The following is a 15839-nucleotide window of genomic DNA, read 5'->3' as shown; positions in this document are numbered from 1 at the left end:
CACGCGCTCCAGCAGGTATATCTCACTGGTCACCCCCAAAGCCAATTCCTCCTTTGGTCGTCTTTCCTTCCAGTTCTCTGCTGCCCAATGACTGGAACGAACTGCAAAAATCACTGAAGCTGGAGATTCCCATCTCCCTCACTAGCTTTAAGCACCAGCTGTCAGAGCAGCTCACAGATCACCGCACCTGTACATAGCCCATCTGTAAACAGCCCATCTATCTACCTCATCCCCACACTGTATATATTTATTTATCTTGCTCCTTTGCACCCCTGTATCTCTACTTGCACATTCATCTTCTGCACATCTTCCATTCCAGTGTTTAATTGCTATATTGTAATTACTTCGCCACCATGGCCTATTTATTGCCTTACGTCATTTGCACTCACTGTATATAGACTTTTTGTTTTCTTTTGTTCTACTGTATTATTGACTGTATGTTTGTTTTACTCCATGTGTAACTCTGTGTTGTTGTATGTGTCGAATTGCTATGCTTTATCTTGGCCAGGTCACAGTTGTAAATGAGAACTTGTTCTCAACTAGCCTACCTGGTTTAATAAAGGTGAAAAATCAAGAAAGAAAAAAAAGTACTGTACTAAGCTGTGCCATACTGTACTGTATTGTACTCTGCTGTGCTCTACTGTACTGTATTGTACTCTACTCTGCTGTGCTCTACTGTGTACTGTACTGTGTTGTACTATACTCTGCTGTGCTCTACTGTACTGTGTACTGTACTGTATTGTACTGTACTCTACTGTGCTTTACTGTATTGTACGCCACTGTGCTTTACTGTACTGTGAACTGTACTGGACTCTGCTGTGCTCTACTGTACTGTGTACTGCACTCTATTGTACTCTACTCTGCTGTACTCTACTGTACTATACTGTACTATATTGTACTGTACGCTGCTGTACTGTACTCTGCTGTGCTCTACTGTACACTGTACTGTACTGTACTCTGCTGTGCTATACTGTACTACATTTACATTTACATTTAAGTCATTTAGCAGACGCTCTTATCCAGAGCGACTTACAAAATGGTGCATTCACCTTATGATATCCAGTGGAACAACCACTTTACAATAGTGCATCTAAATCTTTTAAGGGGGGGGGGGGGGGTTAGAAGGATTACTTTATCCTATCCTAGGTATTCCTTAAAGAGGTGGGGTTTCAGGTGTCTCCGGAAGGTGGTGATTGACTCCGCTGTCCTGGCGTCGTGAGGGAGCTTGTTCCACCATTGGGGTGCCAGAGAAGCGAACACTGTGTAATGTACTCTGCTGTGCTCTACTGTACTGTGTACTGTACTCTACTGTACTGTGTACTGTACTGTAATGTAATGTACTGTACTCTACTCTGCTGTACTCTACTGTACTGTGTAATGTACTCTGCTGTGCTCTACTGTACTATATTGTACTGTACTCTGCTGTGCTCTACTGTACTGTGTACTGCAATGTATTGTACTCTACTCTGCTGTACTCTACTGTACTGTGTACTGTACTATATTGTACTGTACTCTGCTGTGCTCTACTGTACTGTGTACTGTACTCTACTCTACTGTGTACTGTACTATATTGTACTCTGCTGTGCTCTACTGTACTGTGTACTGTACTCTACTGTGTACTGTACTATATTGTACTGTACTCTGCTGTATTGTACTGTACTCTGCTGTGCTTTACTCTACTATATTGTACTGTACTCTCCAAACTTATGAAACATAGATGTCTATGATTGCTTTTTTGGTCAGGACCAAATCTGAACCAATTATAGACGTCTACGTTTGGGCCAAATAAAGGCCAGACCGGACCAGCTCTGAATCAAACATAGACGCCTATGATTGGTTCAGATTTGGTCTGGTCCGGACTAAAAATCTACATCCTTGGACATTAAAATCAAGGCCAGGCCAGACTGCACCAAAAAAAGACGTTGCTGTCGGTAAATGCTTAGCTGGGGGGGAGGGGGGCACAGAACTAAATACTAATATAAGATATTATCATGTATCTCTATGGACTCACATTCCGTGTCGGAGGACGTGGCGTTCCCACTCTATGTTGTTGGTGAAGCAACGACCACAGAACTCACAGGGGAAACGCTTCTCAGCGGAGGCAGACACACTGCTGCTGCTAGGGGAAACCACAGGGACATCTGGGAGACAGACAGCGATCAGCACGATGAGGGGTTAATATCAGACATACAGCAAAGACAGATATAACATGCCCCCAGTCAAATCACATTACTGATCAGTGACAGGGCCAGTAACAGGGTTGTGTTCATTAGGGCACATGTAACAAAACGTTTTGAAACAGTCCCTCCCTGATTCAGTCAGTTTTCTTCTGTTTTGGTGCCTGATGAACACAGCTCAAAGATTCTTGTTTACCTTTAGGAAAAGGCTTTTCTGCCACTCCCCCTTCCTCTTCCTCCTCTAGCTCTTCATCTCTACTCTCCTCTATCATCTCTTCTTCCATGACCGTTCCATCCTCCTCTCTCTCCTCTTCCTCCTCGGCGCTACCACGAATCTCCTTTAAAGCATCCAGCTGATCCAGATTGACCCGCCCCATCGACTCAAAGTTACGGATCACCTGATCAACAAGAGAAAGACAGAGGTATCATCAGTATGTTCTTACTGCTGTCAAGTTGTTGTTTACTTGTCTCCTCGTAAAACCCAGAAAAATGTCCCCTCTGGGAGGAATTCAGCTTATTGGATTGACTTTATTACAATTAAATGTGACGTTTTTTGTTGTTGCATCTATTCATGTTTAACGATACTGTATAACACCATGATTCAACATGAAGCACAATTTCTATAATTGACGAGCACTACAAACCATGATTGATAGGTATCATGTCAGAAAATAATGATATAATTGGCTTTTAAACAATGAGTTGACGGAACAGAAGCTTCTTAGTCTTTCCTTGAAAAACAGCTAGCGTCGTCTGAGCCCTTTCAATGTCCCTTCAAACTCATGAAAGGCCACCTGCACTCGTTCAGCATCTCATGCATTATCTCCATTTAGGGACTATGGGAAATGAAACCTATTCTTTGTGATATGCACTCAGAATAGATAGCAGGATGTATATGTGTGGGATGTGAATCATCTTGCTTGGTTTACTTTGTGTAACTTCAGATCCTTTTTACCGATAAGCACATTTTATGTGATGGAGGTATAATAAATTCTATGATAAAGTACTGAAATAACTCAGAACTTATTAGTCACTGATATAAAATGCACTGAGACCTCTTGATGCCAAAACAGAATTGTATACAAGCACGATCTTGTATACGATGGCACGATCTTGTGATTTTCTCAGGATAACATCCTTAGAGAACTGCCTATTTTAAAAAGTAAGTAGTTAATTTTGGATTTTTTAAAGATTGATGCGTAGGCTACCCCAAAGTTTAAAAAAGATAAACAGGAAGAGCATGTGTCGAGGCAGGGCATGCTGAGAGTTGAAGTTCAGACCACATCGTGGAGGGGTGTGTGCTACAGAGTGAAAACAATACTATAGTATAATATCAACACACTTCCCATATTGACAGGATGAAGTCCCTTGCATATGTGCCAGCCAGACAGGCTGCATGATGGGAGTTGTAGTTCTGAGTCTGACTTACCTTGTGCTGGTCTCGGAGGTGTTCCTCCAGCTGGTAGCGCTGCCTGCTGTCGTAGTAACACAGCTGGCACTGATAGGGTTTCATCTCGTTATGCTTGGTGATGTGCAGCTGCAGGCTCTGGTCGCTGGAGCAGGTGAAGGTGCACTTGTGGCAGCGAAACACCACACCCGCCAGGTGGCGAGACAGCTTGGAGCGGGACACCTCCAGGGGTACCACGCGCTCCTCTGTGGGGGTGAGGGAGAGGGGGGAGAGAGAAAGAAAGAGATAATGACTACTGTGTAAACATCATAACACTTACAACTGTGAAGTCATATCTTAGCACAGGAGGATGGTGGGACCTGGAGAGGATGGGCTCCTGGTAATGACTGGGGCGGAATCAGTGGAATGCTATCAAATACATTAACCACATAGTTTCCATGTGTTTGATGCCATTCCATTTGCTCCATTCCAGCCATTATTATGAGCCGTCCTGTATCTTAGTAAGTGTAGCTAATCACTTTGGTTTTGCGACAATACAGTGTAATGTCCCGGGACTCCGAGACTAGTACAGCTGTGACTTTAAGCTCAATAAGATCATAACACCTGGCACTAAGAGCTATTTCCCCCTGAATTGTCTTATTAATATTTGAGCAGATAAACTATGGCTTACCCCTGTGCAGGACGATGTGGTCGATCATACTGCTCTTGTATTTGGTGTGGTAGAGACAGAGTGGACAGCGCAGGTCTTTGTGACCCTCCTCAAGAACCACAGTGTGTCCTGCTTCCACATGCATGGTGAATGCTGACCTGACAGGAACCGAACAGATGCAGTGAGGCCCAACGGACAGAAGAAAACAACCAGCACAATCAGTTGCCAAGCAACCATCATAAAACTCCCCCCAAAAGAAGAAAAATAAGACAATTTGTCTTTCCTTGATTCCTCATGTCCACTCTCCTCTCCATTTTGTCAACATGTATTTGAGAGGGTTCCGAGGCAAGGGACCTTGGATGCTCTCCTCCAATGCGGTTTAAGGAGTAAAGAGGACGTGAGGACTCAAGGAAAGACAAATTTGTTGTCACAGTATCATTCATTTGCTTACTTGGAGCAGGTGAAGAAGGAGCAGTCCTTGCACTTGAACAGCTTCTTCCCTCCGTGTCTGTCTCTGTAGTGGCGGCGCAGGCTCTGCATGTACCCCGAACTGAACTCACAGAACTCACAGGTCAGGATGCCATCCGGACGCGTGTCGGAGGTCGCGCCCTGGCCCGGGGCGGTGGGAGAGGTCACATGACTACGAGACGCTAGCTGATAGTGACTGAGCTGCTGCCGTACGTCCGCCGTCTCATGCAGGTACCCAGCGTCTAGAGTGCAGGAAGACACAGTGGGGGCTGAGTGTGTATATCGTATAATACACTACCATTCAGCAGACACTTTTATCCAAAATGACTCACAGCACAGTTACAGTACAATTAGTGATTTTATTTGTGTGTGATCCCTCCGGGAATTGAACCCACAATCTTGGCATTGCTAGTTTAACGCTAATGCAAACTAAGCCACACAGGATCACATGGATAAAAATCATGAAGAAATACTGCCTTACAGTAACTTCCTTTTTTATACTGTAGTAATCATCGACTAGTTATTAACAGAGAAAACAGCCTGTCAGGAACTCAAACAGGCTGTAAGGATTCACCCAAAGAGCTATAAAAGTAAACATTGCTTCAGAATCTGAATGGATCTGGAATGTGTTGGGTTTTACCTCTAGAATGCCAAAGGAACCCGGAATGGAAATCAAACCCACCACGGCTCTACACACTAAGAATGGGTTCCTCAAGGGTTCTTTGGGAAGAGTGATGGTTCTATGTGGAACCATAATGACTCAAAGAACACTTTGCGCCCTTCAATGGTTCCTTACAGTTCACAAAAGGGTTCTTTGCTCTTTTAGTGCTAATTAAAATGCAGGGAAAGTGGCTCAATATAATATTTTGGTGCATGGTTTACGCACAGCTCTTTTTGTGCAACCATGAGTGAGAGTGTCATTCCAGTGTATCTAATCTGTTGCGTTATGCCATAACATGTTATACATGACAGGTGCCAGTAACCGTGTTTTGTGAAAGAATCAAGTAAGGCCTTGTGTCAATTGAGAACTGTTGACTAAATCAGTGGTTCTCAATTCTCTCCTCAGCGACCCCCAGCTGTTACAGAGCTAGTACAGCTGATTCAACTTGTCAATTAACACAATAATGACACCCATGACATTTTAACAATATGGCTAACCAGAATAAAAAACCCTGTATGATTCTTCAAAATGATCAATAAAGAACCTTTGAGATTGAGGAACTCTCCATAAAGGTTCTGTAAATAACTATTAAAAAGTGTTCTGTGTTCTATATAGGTGCTATAGTGGCAAGAAAAAGTATGTGAACCCTTTGGAATTACCTGGACTTCTGCATCAACTGGTCATACAATTTGATCTGATCTTCATCTAAGTCACAACAATAGACAAACACAGTCTGCCTAAACTAATAACACACAAACAATAATACGTTTTCATGTCTTTATTGAACACACAGTGTAAACATTCACAGTGCAGGGTGTGAACCCTTGGATTTAATAACTGGTTGACCCTCCTTTGGCAGCAATAACCTCAACCAAACGGTTTCTGTAGTTGAGGATCAGACCTGCACAACGGTCAGGAGGAATTTTGGACCATTCCTCTTTACAAAACTATTTCAGTTCAGCAATATTCTTGGGATGTCTGGTGTGAACCACTCTCAAGGTCATGCCACAGCATCTCAATTGGGTTGAGGTCAGGACTCTGACTGGGCCACTCCAGAAGGCGTATTTTCTTCTGTTGAAGCCATTCTGTTGTTGATTTACTTCTGTGTTTTGGGTCGTTGTCCTGTTGCATCACCCAACATCTGTTGAGCTTAGATTGGTGGACAGATAGCCTTAAATTCTCCTGCAAAATGTGTTGATAAACTTGGGAATTCATTTTTCCGTCGATGATAGCAAGCTGTCCAGGCCCTGAGGCAGCAAAGCAGCTCCAAACCATGACGCTCCCTCCACCATACTTTACAGTTGGGATGAGGTTTTGATGTTGTTGTGCTGTGCCTTTTTTTCTCCAAACATAGTGTTGTGTGTTCCTTCCAAACAACTCAACTGTAGTTTCATCTGTCCACAGAATATTTTGCCAGTAGCGCTGTGGAACATCCAATGCTCTTTTGTGAACTTCTGACGTGAACACCATTCTTGTTTAGTGTTTTACGGATCGTAGACTCGTCAACAGAGATGTTAGCATGGTCTAGAGAGTTCTGTAAGTCTTTAGCTGACACTCTAGGATTCTAGGACTGCTCTTGCAGTCATCTTTGCAGGACGGCCACTCCTAGGGAGTGTAGCAACAGTGCTGAACTTTCTCCATTTATAGACAATTTGTCTTATCGTGGACTGATGAACATCAAGGCTTTTAGAGATACTTTTGTAACCCTATCCAGCTTTATGCAAGTCAACAATTGGGTCTTCTGAGATCTCTTTTGTTCGGGGCATGGTTCACATCAGGCAATGCTTCTTGTGAATAGCAAACTCAAATGAGTGTTTTTTATAGGGCAGGGCAGCTCTAACCAACATCCCCAATCTCATCTCAATGATTATACTCCAGGTTAGCTGACTCCTGACTCCAATTACGTTTTGGAGAAGTCATTAGCCTAGGGGTTCACATACTATTTCCAACCTACACTGTGAATGTTTAAATGATGTATTCAATATTGACAAGAAAAATACAATAATTTGTGTGTTATTAGTTTAAGCAGACTGTGTTTGTCTGTTGTTGTGACTTTGATGAATATCAGATCTAATTTTATGACCAATTTATGCAGAAATCCAGATAATTCCAAAGGGTTCACATACTTTTTCTTGCCACTGTATATAGAACTTTTTAATAATAGTTCTTTATAGAACCTTAGGAAAGGGTTCCATTTAGAACCTCATGAGCATGTTTCTTTACAGAATCTTCAAAAAAGGTTCTATATAGCACCAAAAAGGGATCCTCTGTGGTAACAAGCCAAATAACCCTTATTTGGCACTATACAGAACCATTTGTTTTAGTGTGTACTGTAACATCCCAGAACTGTGCACAACCACGGTGGATGTCTGCATGTGAAAAATGCCTCATTCAGCACAGTAGCAAGACGAAGCCAGTGAATATGTAGATGAGATGGCAGGTACAGTCAAATCCTTTGAGAAAGTAGTAATCTGTCTTCTTAAATGGTAGTAACAGAAGCCAATAGTTCTGCCCAAGAGCTGTTGAACCGTGCTGAACCACTGTGAAGCAGGAAGGAAGCAGTAGACTCCTTGGGGACTTTAGGAGATCAGCCAAGTGAAATATTTTTACACTAGTATCATGACGACCACAGATATTCAACAGTCAATAACTTTCATAGGAAAACCCTGAACCTAACTACAAGACAGCACAAACACTAGTTGTAAAAATCTACTAGTTGTAACGTTTAGAACTGCTAAGGTTCTGCTCCGTTCCCCCTCAATGGTCTGCTGTAGCCTACGGTGACATGGCAGTTGCATTCCACAGTGCTTCTCTGCTCTCGGTGTTCCACTTCCACCTAGAGGGAAAATTCCATTGTGCCCGCAGCTAGATGACACCTGCCAAGAACATTCTAGAACAGAGCGGGGCGGTTGGTTGGAGGGCCAGGCACCTGACAAGCTAGTTTAACACCTTCTGGAACCAGTCATGGGCACAAAAAGAAAGGTGGATTCTGTTTGATCAGGTCTAACAATGTGAATCCTGGGATTTCAGAGGGAGACCATATGTTAGCTCCTATCCCAGTGTTTCCCCTAGCGGTGAGAAGGGCTGCCCTGCTGAGTTCTGATGCTCTCCAGCCTTGAAATGAATGAGGCTTGTACTGGTTGTAATTGAAAATGTGTATTTGTGTCAACAGTACCCAACCCCAAATATTGTCTTTGTAGTATTATTGTTCTGTATACACTGCTCAAAAAAATAAAGGGAACACTTAAACAACAAAATGTAACTCCAAGTCAATCACACTTTTGTGAAATCAAACTGTCCACTTACGAAGCAACACTGATTGACAATACATTTCACATGCTGTTGTGCAAATGGAATAGACAACAGGTGGAAATTATAGGTCATTAGCAAGACACCCCCAATAAAGGAGTGGTTCTGCAGGTGGTGACCACAGACCACTTCTCAGTTCCTATGCTTCCTGGCTGATGTTTTGGTCACTTTTGAATGCTGGCGGTGCTTTCACTCTAGTGGTAGCATGAGACGGAGTCTACAACCCACACAAGTGGCTCAGGTAGTGCAGCTCATCCAGGATGGCACATCAATGCGAGCTGTGGCAAGGTTTGCTGTGTCTGTCAGCGTAGTATCCAGAGCATGGAGGCGCTACCAGGAGACAGGCCAGTACATCAGGAGACGTGGAGGAGGCCGTAGGAGGGCAACAACCCAGCAGCAGGACCGCTACCGCCGCCTTTGTGCAAGGAGGAGCAGAAGGAGCACTGCCAGAGCCCTGCAAAATGACCTCCAGCAGGCCAGAAATGTGCATGTGTCTCCTCAAACGGTCAGAAACAGACTCCATGAGGGTGGTATGAGGGCCCGACGTCCACAGGTGGGGGTTGTGCTTACAGCCCAACACCGTGCAGGACGTTTGGCATTTGCCAGAGAACACCAAGATTGGCAAATTTGCCACTGGCGCCCTGTGCACTTCACAGATGAAAGCAGGTTCACACTGAGCACCTGACAAACGTGACAGAGTCTGGAGACGCCGTGGAGAACGTTCTGCTGCCTGCAACATCCTCCAGCATGACCGGTTTGGCGGTGGGTCAGTCATGGTGTGGGGTGGCATTTCTTTGGGGGGCCGCACAGCCCTCCATGTGCTTGCCAGAGGTAGCCTGACTGCCATTAGGTACAGAGATGAGATCCTCAGACCCCTTGTGAGACCATATGCTGGTGCGGTTGGCCCTGGGTTCCTCCTAATGCAAGACAATGCTAGAACTCATGTGGTTGGAGTGTGTCAGCAGTTCCTGCAAGAGGAAGGCATTGATGCTATGGACTGGCCCGCCCGTTCCCCAGACCTGAATCCAATTGAGCACATCTGGGACATCATGTCTTGCTCCATCCACCAACACCACGTTGCACCACAGACTGTCCAGGAGTTGGCGGATGCTTTAGTCCAGGTCTGGGAGGAGATCCCTCAGGAGACCATCCGCCACCTCATCAGGAGCATGCCCAGGCATTGTAGGGAGGTCATACAGGCACGTGGAGGCCACACACACTACTGAGACTCATTTTGACTTGTTTTAAGGACATTACATCAAAGTTGGATCAGCCTGTAGTGTGGTTTTCCACTTTAATTTTGAGTGTGACTCCAAATCCAGACCTCCATGGGTTGATAAATTGGATTTCCATTGATTATTTTTGTGTGATTTTGTTGTCAGCACATTCAACTATGTAAAGAAAAAAGTATTTAATAAGATTATTTCATTCATTCAGATCTAGGATGTGTTATTTTAGTGTTCCCTTTATTTTTTGGGGCAGTGTATATTGTGTTTGTTTAGGATTTTACTATTTGATGTTAACTGTGTTGTACATTTGTGTACAATTCAGTCCATGATTGCAATAAACCAATGAAACCTATTAATACTACTACTTGGGGCCTTTTGTAAAGGGTGTTTTCACACTTGGTCCTTTTCAGACAATGTTTGTGAATTCAGTGCGGTTCGCTTAATTTTTTGTGCAGTGTGAACATTCCTACAGAACTCAGACCCCTCAAAAGAGCCCCCGAAGTGAACCAAACTGAGACCATCTCGAGAGGTGGTCTGAGTTCGGCTAGCTTGAATTCCACAGTCCTGTTCCCTTTTTTTGTGAGCAATGTGAACACAAAGCTGGCCAGGTTCTCCTGTCATTATTCCAGAACCACGCACTAGACTACTGCAACACCGTTTCCCCGGACATAACCCCTCACATTAGTGGCACAAAAGAAACGTATGCTCTTTTTGGATATTGATTAGAGATTGTCAAGGATGCAAAGAAATTCCAAAATATGTGTAGAGTTTTGTACTGACACAATGTTCAGATTATTTGTTTTCAATATGTGATCTACAGTATAGGCTAAGAGAGCTTCATAAGCTGTTCGTTCCATTCGATTACAGGCTCAAAATGGCCAGAAACAAATAACTTATTTCTGAAACTTGTCAGTCTATTCCTGTTCTGAGAAATGAAGGCTATTCCTTGCGAGAAATTGCCAAGAAACTGAAGATCTTGTACAACGCTGTGTACTACTCCCTTCACAGAACAGTGCAATCGCGCTCTAACCAGAATAGAAAGAGGAGTGGGAGGCCCCGGTGCACAACTGAGCAAGAAGACAAGTACATTAGTGTCTAGTTTGAGAAACAGATGCCTCACAAGTCCTCAAATGGCAGCTTCATTAAATAGTACCCGCAAAACATCAATCTCAACGTCAACAGTGAAGAGGTGACTCCGGGATGCTGGCCTTCTAGGCAGAGTTCCTCTGTCCAGTGTCTGTATTCTAGGCAGAGTTGCAAAGAAAAAGCCATCCTCCACCAAACTTTACAGTTGGCACTACACACTGGGGCAGGTAGCGTTCTCTAGGCATCCACCAAACCCAGATTCGTCCGTCATACTGCCACTCCTGTGGTGGGCCGGACGCATACACGCTCACGCGGTCGACAGTTGTACGGTGTTTCCTTCGACACATTGGTGCGGCTGGCTTCTGGGTTAAGCGAGCAGTGTGTTAAGAAGCAGTGCGGCTTGGCAGAGTCGTTGTTTCGGAGGATGCATGGCTCTTGACCTTCGCCTCTCCTCATTCATAGGGGAGTGTTCTTCCGTTTTTTTTTTTTTTTTACCCCAGAGTTCACTTTAAACAGGACTGAGATCATTTATTTTAAAAGAGGAGTTCTCCTGTACAGTGCCTTGCAAAAGTATTCACCACCTTGGCGCTTTTCCTATTTTGTTGCATTACAACCTGTAATTTAAATGGCTTTTTATTTGGATTTCATGTAATGGACATACACAAAATAGTCCAAATTGGTGAAGTGAAATGAACAAAAATGACTTGTTAAAAAAATTCTAAAGAATGTCAAACTGAAAAGTGGTGGGTGCATATATATTCACCCCTTTGCTATGAAGCTCCTAAATAAGATATTGTGCAACCAATTACCTTCAGAAGTCACATAATTAGTTAAATAAAGTCCACCTGTGTGCAATCTAAGTGTCACATGATCTGTCACATGATCTCAGTATATATACACTTCTTCTGAAAGAGTCTGTAACACCACTAAGCAAAGGGCACCACCAAACAAGCGGCACTATGAAGACCCAGGAGCTTTCCAAACAGGTCAGGGACAAAGTTATGGAGAAGTATTGATCAGGGTTGGGTTCTAAAAAAAATATCCTAAACTTTGAACATACCAAGAAGCACCACATTATAAAAAATGGAAAGAATATGGCACCACAACAAACCTGCCAAGAGAGGGCCGTCCACCAAAACTCATGGATCAGGCAAGGAGGGCATTAATCAGAGAGGCAACAAAGAGACCAAAGATAACCCTGAAGGAGCTGCAAAGCTCCACAGCGGAGATTGGAGTATCTGTCCATCGGACCACTTTAAGCCATACATTCCACAGAGCTGGGCTTTACAGAAGAGTGACCAGAAAAAAAGCCATTGCTTAAAGGAAAAAATAAGCAAACACGTTTGGTGTTCGCCAAAAGGCATGTGGGAGTCTCCCCAAACATATGGAAGAAGGTACTCTGGTCAGATGAGACTAAAATTGAGCTTTTTGGCCATCAAGGAAAACGCTATGTCTGGCGCAAACCAAACACCTCTCATTACCCGAGAACACCATCCCCACAGTGAATCATGGTGGTGGCAGCATCATGCTGTTGGGATGTTTTTCATTGGCAGGGACTGGGAAACTGGTCAGAATTGAAAGAATGAAGGATGGTGCTAAATACAGGGAAATTATTGAGGGAAACCTCTTTCAGTCTTCAGAGATTTGAGACTGGGACGGAGGTTCACCTTCCAGCAGGACAACGACCCTAAGCATACTGCTAAAGCAACACTCGAGTGGTTTAAGGGGAAACATTTAAATGTCTTGGAATGGCCTAGGTCAAAGCCCAGACTCAATCCAATTGAGAATCTGTGGTATGACTTAAAGATTGCTGTACACCAGCGGAACCCATCCAACTTGAAGGAGCTGGAGCAGTTTTGCCTTGAAGAATGGGCAAAAATCCCAGTGGCTAGATGTGCCAAGCTTATAGAGACATACTCCAAGAGACTTGCAGCTGTAATTAAAAAAAGGTGGCTCTACAAAGTATTGACTTTGGGGGGGATGATTAGTTATGCACGCTCAAGTTTTCTGTTTTTTTGTGTTATTTCTTGTTTGTTTCACAAGAAAAAATATTTTGCGGCTTCAAAGTGGTAGGCATGTTGTGTAAATCAAATGATACAAACCCCCCAAAAATCCATTTTAATTCCAGGTTGTAAGGCAACAAACTAGGAAAAATTCCAAGGGGGTGAATACTTTCGCAAGCCAGTCTATATATGAAAACACCCTAAAATAAACGGCATATCAGCGAATAAATTAGGGCTCATTTGAATAAGATATGTTAATCGCAATTACCTTCCTGGTTAATTTTTTAAAATAAAATATCAAACTAAAAACAATCTACGATCAATAAAAGTCTCCCATCTCAGTCTGCTTGGTAATACAGATGGAGCTCTTACCGTCAAGGTGAGAGGTCAGGGGTGTCTGGTGGGGGTCTGAGCCCAGCCTGAGGGGCCTGGTCTGGGGGCCCTGGGTGGTAGCGCCAGCACGAAGCCTGGGGAGGGTCAGGGCCTCCCCATGGTCCCTCAGAGAGTGCTCCTTCAGCTGGCTGATAGTCATTGAGGAGAAGGGGCAGGACAAGCACTTATAGGTGTTCTCGCCTGTAAAATAGTAATAATAATAATAATAATAGCAAGTAAAGTAACCCAGAGTCAGAATGGCTCATAATAAAACATGGGTTTTATGTAACCGTTAGAGATTCTCAAGGACCCAAAGACACCTGTATGTGTCAAGAATAAATAAAGATCATATCAATATTTCATTAATCTTTTACAGTTTGATGATAATATAGCACTAAATATAATTTTATTAAAGCCCAAGTCACAGTAAAAAAACGACTAAAAAGAAAAATACTATGATAGTGTAAAATAAATTACTCTCTCTCTTTGGCATAGTAGCAGAAATGTTGGTCAGAGAGAGACTCTTTTGAGAGCGGCTTTGTCCAACTTAGTATGGAGTCGAACATGCCAGTCAGTTTTCAGACTCCGAGTCGCTCAAGACACGACAATCTGCCGCTCGTCTGACAATTTTCTTTTTTTGACACTTTTTATGATGAGAACCCCGACTCCATTCAAGGGCAAATCGATTGGCTTGATACTATATTGTAAGGCCAAAAGCTTTCAGCTAGACTGACAGAGCCAGTGCCTTTGGCAGCCAACGGATCTGAAAAGAGGGGTGCTGACACTCATTTTCTACTGCTCTACCCTTCAATGACTTTTGCACCTTATCGAGAGAACCAGCATTCACATGCCACAAGCTATGGATTCCACCGCATACACATGATCCATTACCAAAGCAGCAATCCAAACCCAATCTTTTTCAACTGTCCCGTAATCTGGTTTTAATATCCATTCTAGAATGCTCTTCCAACAAATCAGAAAGTAGTTTTCAACAATGCTGTGGTATAATATACTGTATACAACAGAAGAAGTTTGGGAAAAGAAACACCACCAATAGACTATGTTAGAACACTTTCAACATGTAATCACATGTTAAATGGCTCTGGTTTAGAGTCGATTATCTGAAGCAATTGTTGATTGTTGTTGACTCATCTTTCTGTGTTCTTTTCCAATCATAACTGAGACAACATTCATGACTTGTTTTTAGATGGTTCTTCTATGTACTCGCATTGTCATTTATGATGATTGGCTATCATATCTATTCCTCTGTTCTGGCGTTGGTTCACTGGCTGCATCAGTGCAGTCTATAGGAGTAAATATCCAACAACATCACACACAGAGCATATCCGCAGCCACTTGTACGACAGATATTCACTGCACTCAATGACAGGCTGACTTTAAGATATTCCCATAGGAGACATCTGAGAGACTACTGATATTAGTGTTGATTTAGTATCCTCGAACAGCTCTGGTAAAGTCATACATTCAGACTAGGCCACAGCCCCAATACACAGCTGGGGACAATAACAACCCACTAGCTTGATCCTAGATCAGTTTGTGTTGTTTAGCCAGCTCCTATTAAGTCATGTTTGGCAGCCTGAACAGATCTGGGACCAGCAGGCTAATAACATACCATGTTACAGTACACGTGGGTTGCGTCTGAATCCTATTCACCAGAGCCCTGTAAACGTAGTGCACTACCCACATGAAAAAATACTACAGTTTACTATACTGCCCTACCAAGTAAAAGAGCAATAACTACTCATTGAGTGTAACTGGGAAAAATGGCTTTAAAGTTTAATTGTCTAACCAAATGAGTTGGCAGATCACTGAAAATGTGGTTATCTGTTGTCTTACTATAAGGTCATTTTTTAATTCATATTGACTCTGACCTCTGACATTACCTTTGACCCTAGACTGCAGTTACTGCCTTCTTGCTCGTTACACCCACTGGATACGTTTCCATTATGATTTTTGTATTTTTTATTTTTCATATAGTTTGATACTTGTATCAGCAAAGAAGAATCAATAATACCAAGGTAAACCGTACACACTGCAGATTGGTGATACCAAGGTAAAATACCAAGGTAAAATACCAAGGTAAACCGTACACACTGCAGATTGGTGGTACCAAGGTAAAATACCAAGGTAAAATACCAAGGTAAACCGTACACACTGCAGATTGGTGATACCAAGGTAAAATACCAAGGTAAAATACCAAGGTAAACCGTGCACACTGCAGATTGGTGATACCAAGGTAAAATACCAAGGTAAAATACCAAGGTAAACCGTACACACTGCAGATTGGTGATACCAAGGTAAAATACCAAGATAAACCGTACACACTGCAGATTGGTGATACCAAGGTAAAATACCAAGGTAAAATACCAAGATAAACCGTACACACTGCAGATTGGTGATACCAAGGTAAAATACCAAGGTAAACCGTACACACTGCAGATTGGTGACACCAAGGT

General features: G+C 43.1%; 1 protein-coding gene across 3 annotated transcripts in view; it reads right to left on the bottom strand.

Annotated features, from left to right (window-relative positions):
• LOC106568460 (zinc finger protein 462) overlaps positions 1-15839 on the bottom strand; it is an 83906-nt gene that overhangs the window by 12468 nt on the left and 55599 nt on the right. For 2 of the 3 annotated variants that reach the window (XM_082960546.1, XM_014138829.3), the window contains exons 7-12: positions 13363-13563; positions 4686-4944; positions 4256-4392; positions 3607-3830; positions 2374-2575; positions 2012-2141 (exon numbers count right to left, since the gene is read on the bottom strand). In XM_082960546.1, coding sequence (XP_082816672.1) covers positions 2012-2141; positions 2374-2575; positions 3607-3830; positions 4256-4392; positions 4686-4944; positions 13363-13563 — 1153 coding nt within the window. The remainder of the gene's footprint in view (positions 1-2011; positions 2142-2373; positions 2576-3606; positions 3831-4255; positions 4393-4685; positions 4945-13362; positions 13564-15839) is intronic. The other variant, XM_082960547.1, reaches the window with a different exon arrangement.

This window comes from Salmo salar, chromosome 13, assembly GCF_965601325.2.
Source record: "Salmo salar chromosome 13, fSalSal1, whole genome shotgun sequence".
In the NCBI taxonomy this organism is placed as follows: domain Eukaryota; kingdom Metazoa; phylum Chordata; class Actinopteri; order Salmoniformes; family Salmonidae; genus Salmo; species Salmo salar.
The sequence above is the reverse complement of the archived record's forward strand: the minus strand, read 5'-3'. Positions and strand labels throughout refer to the sequence as shown.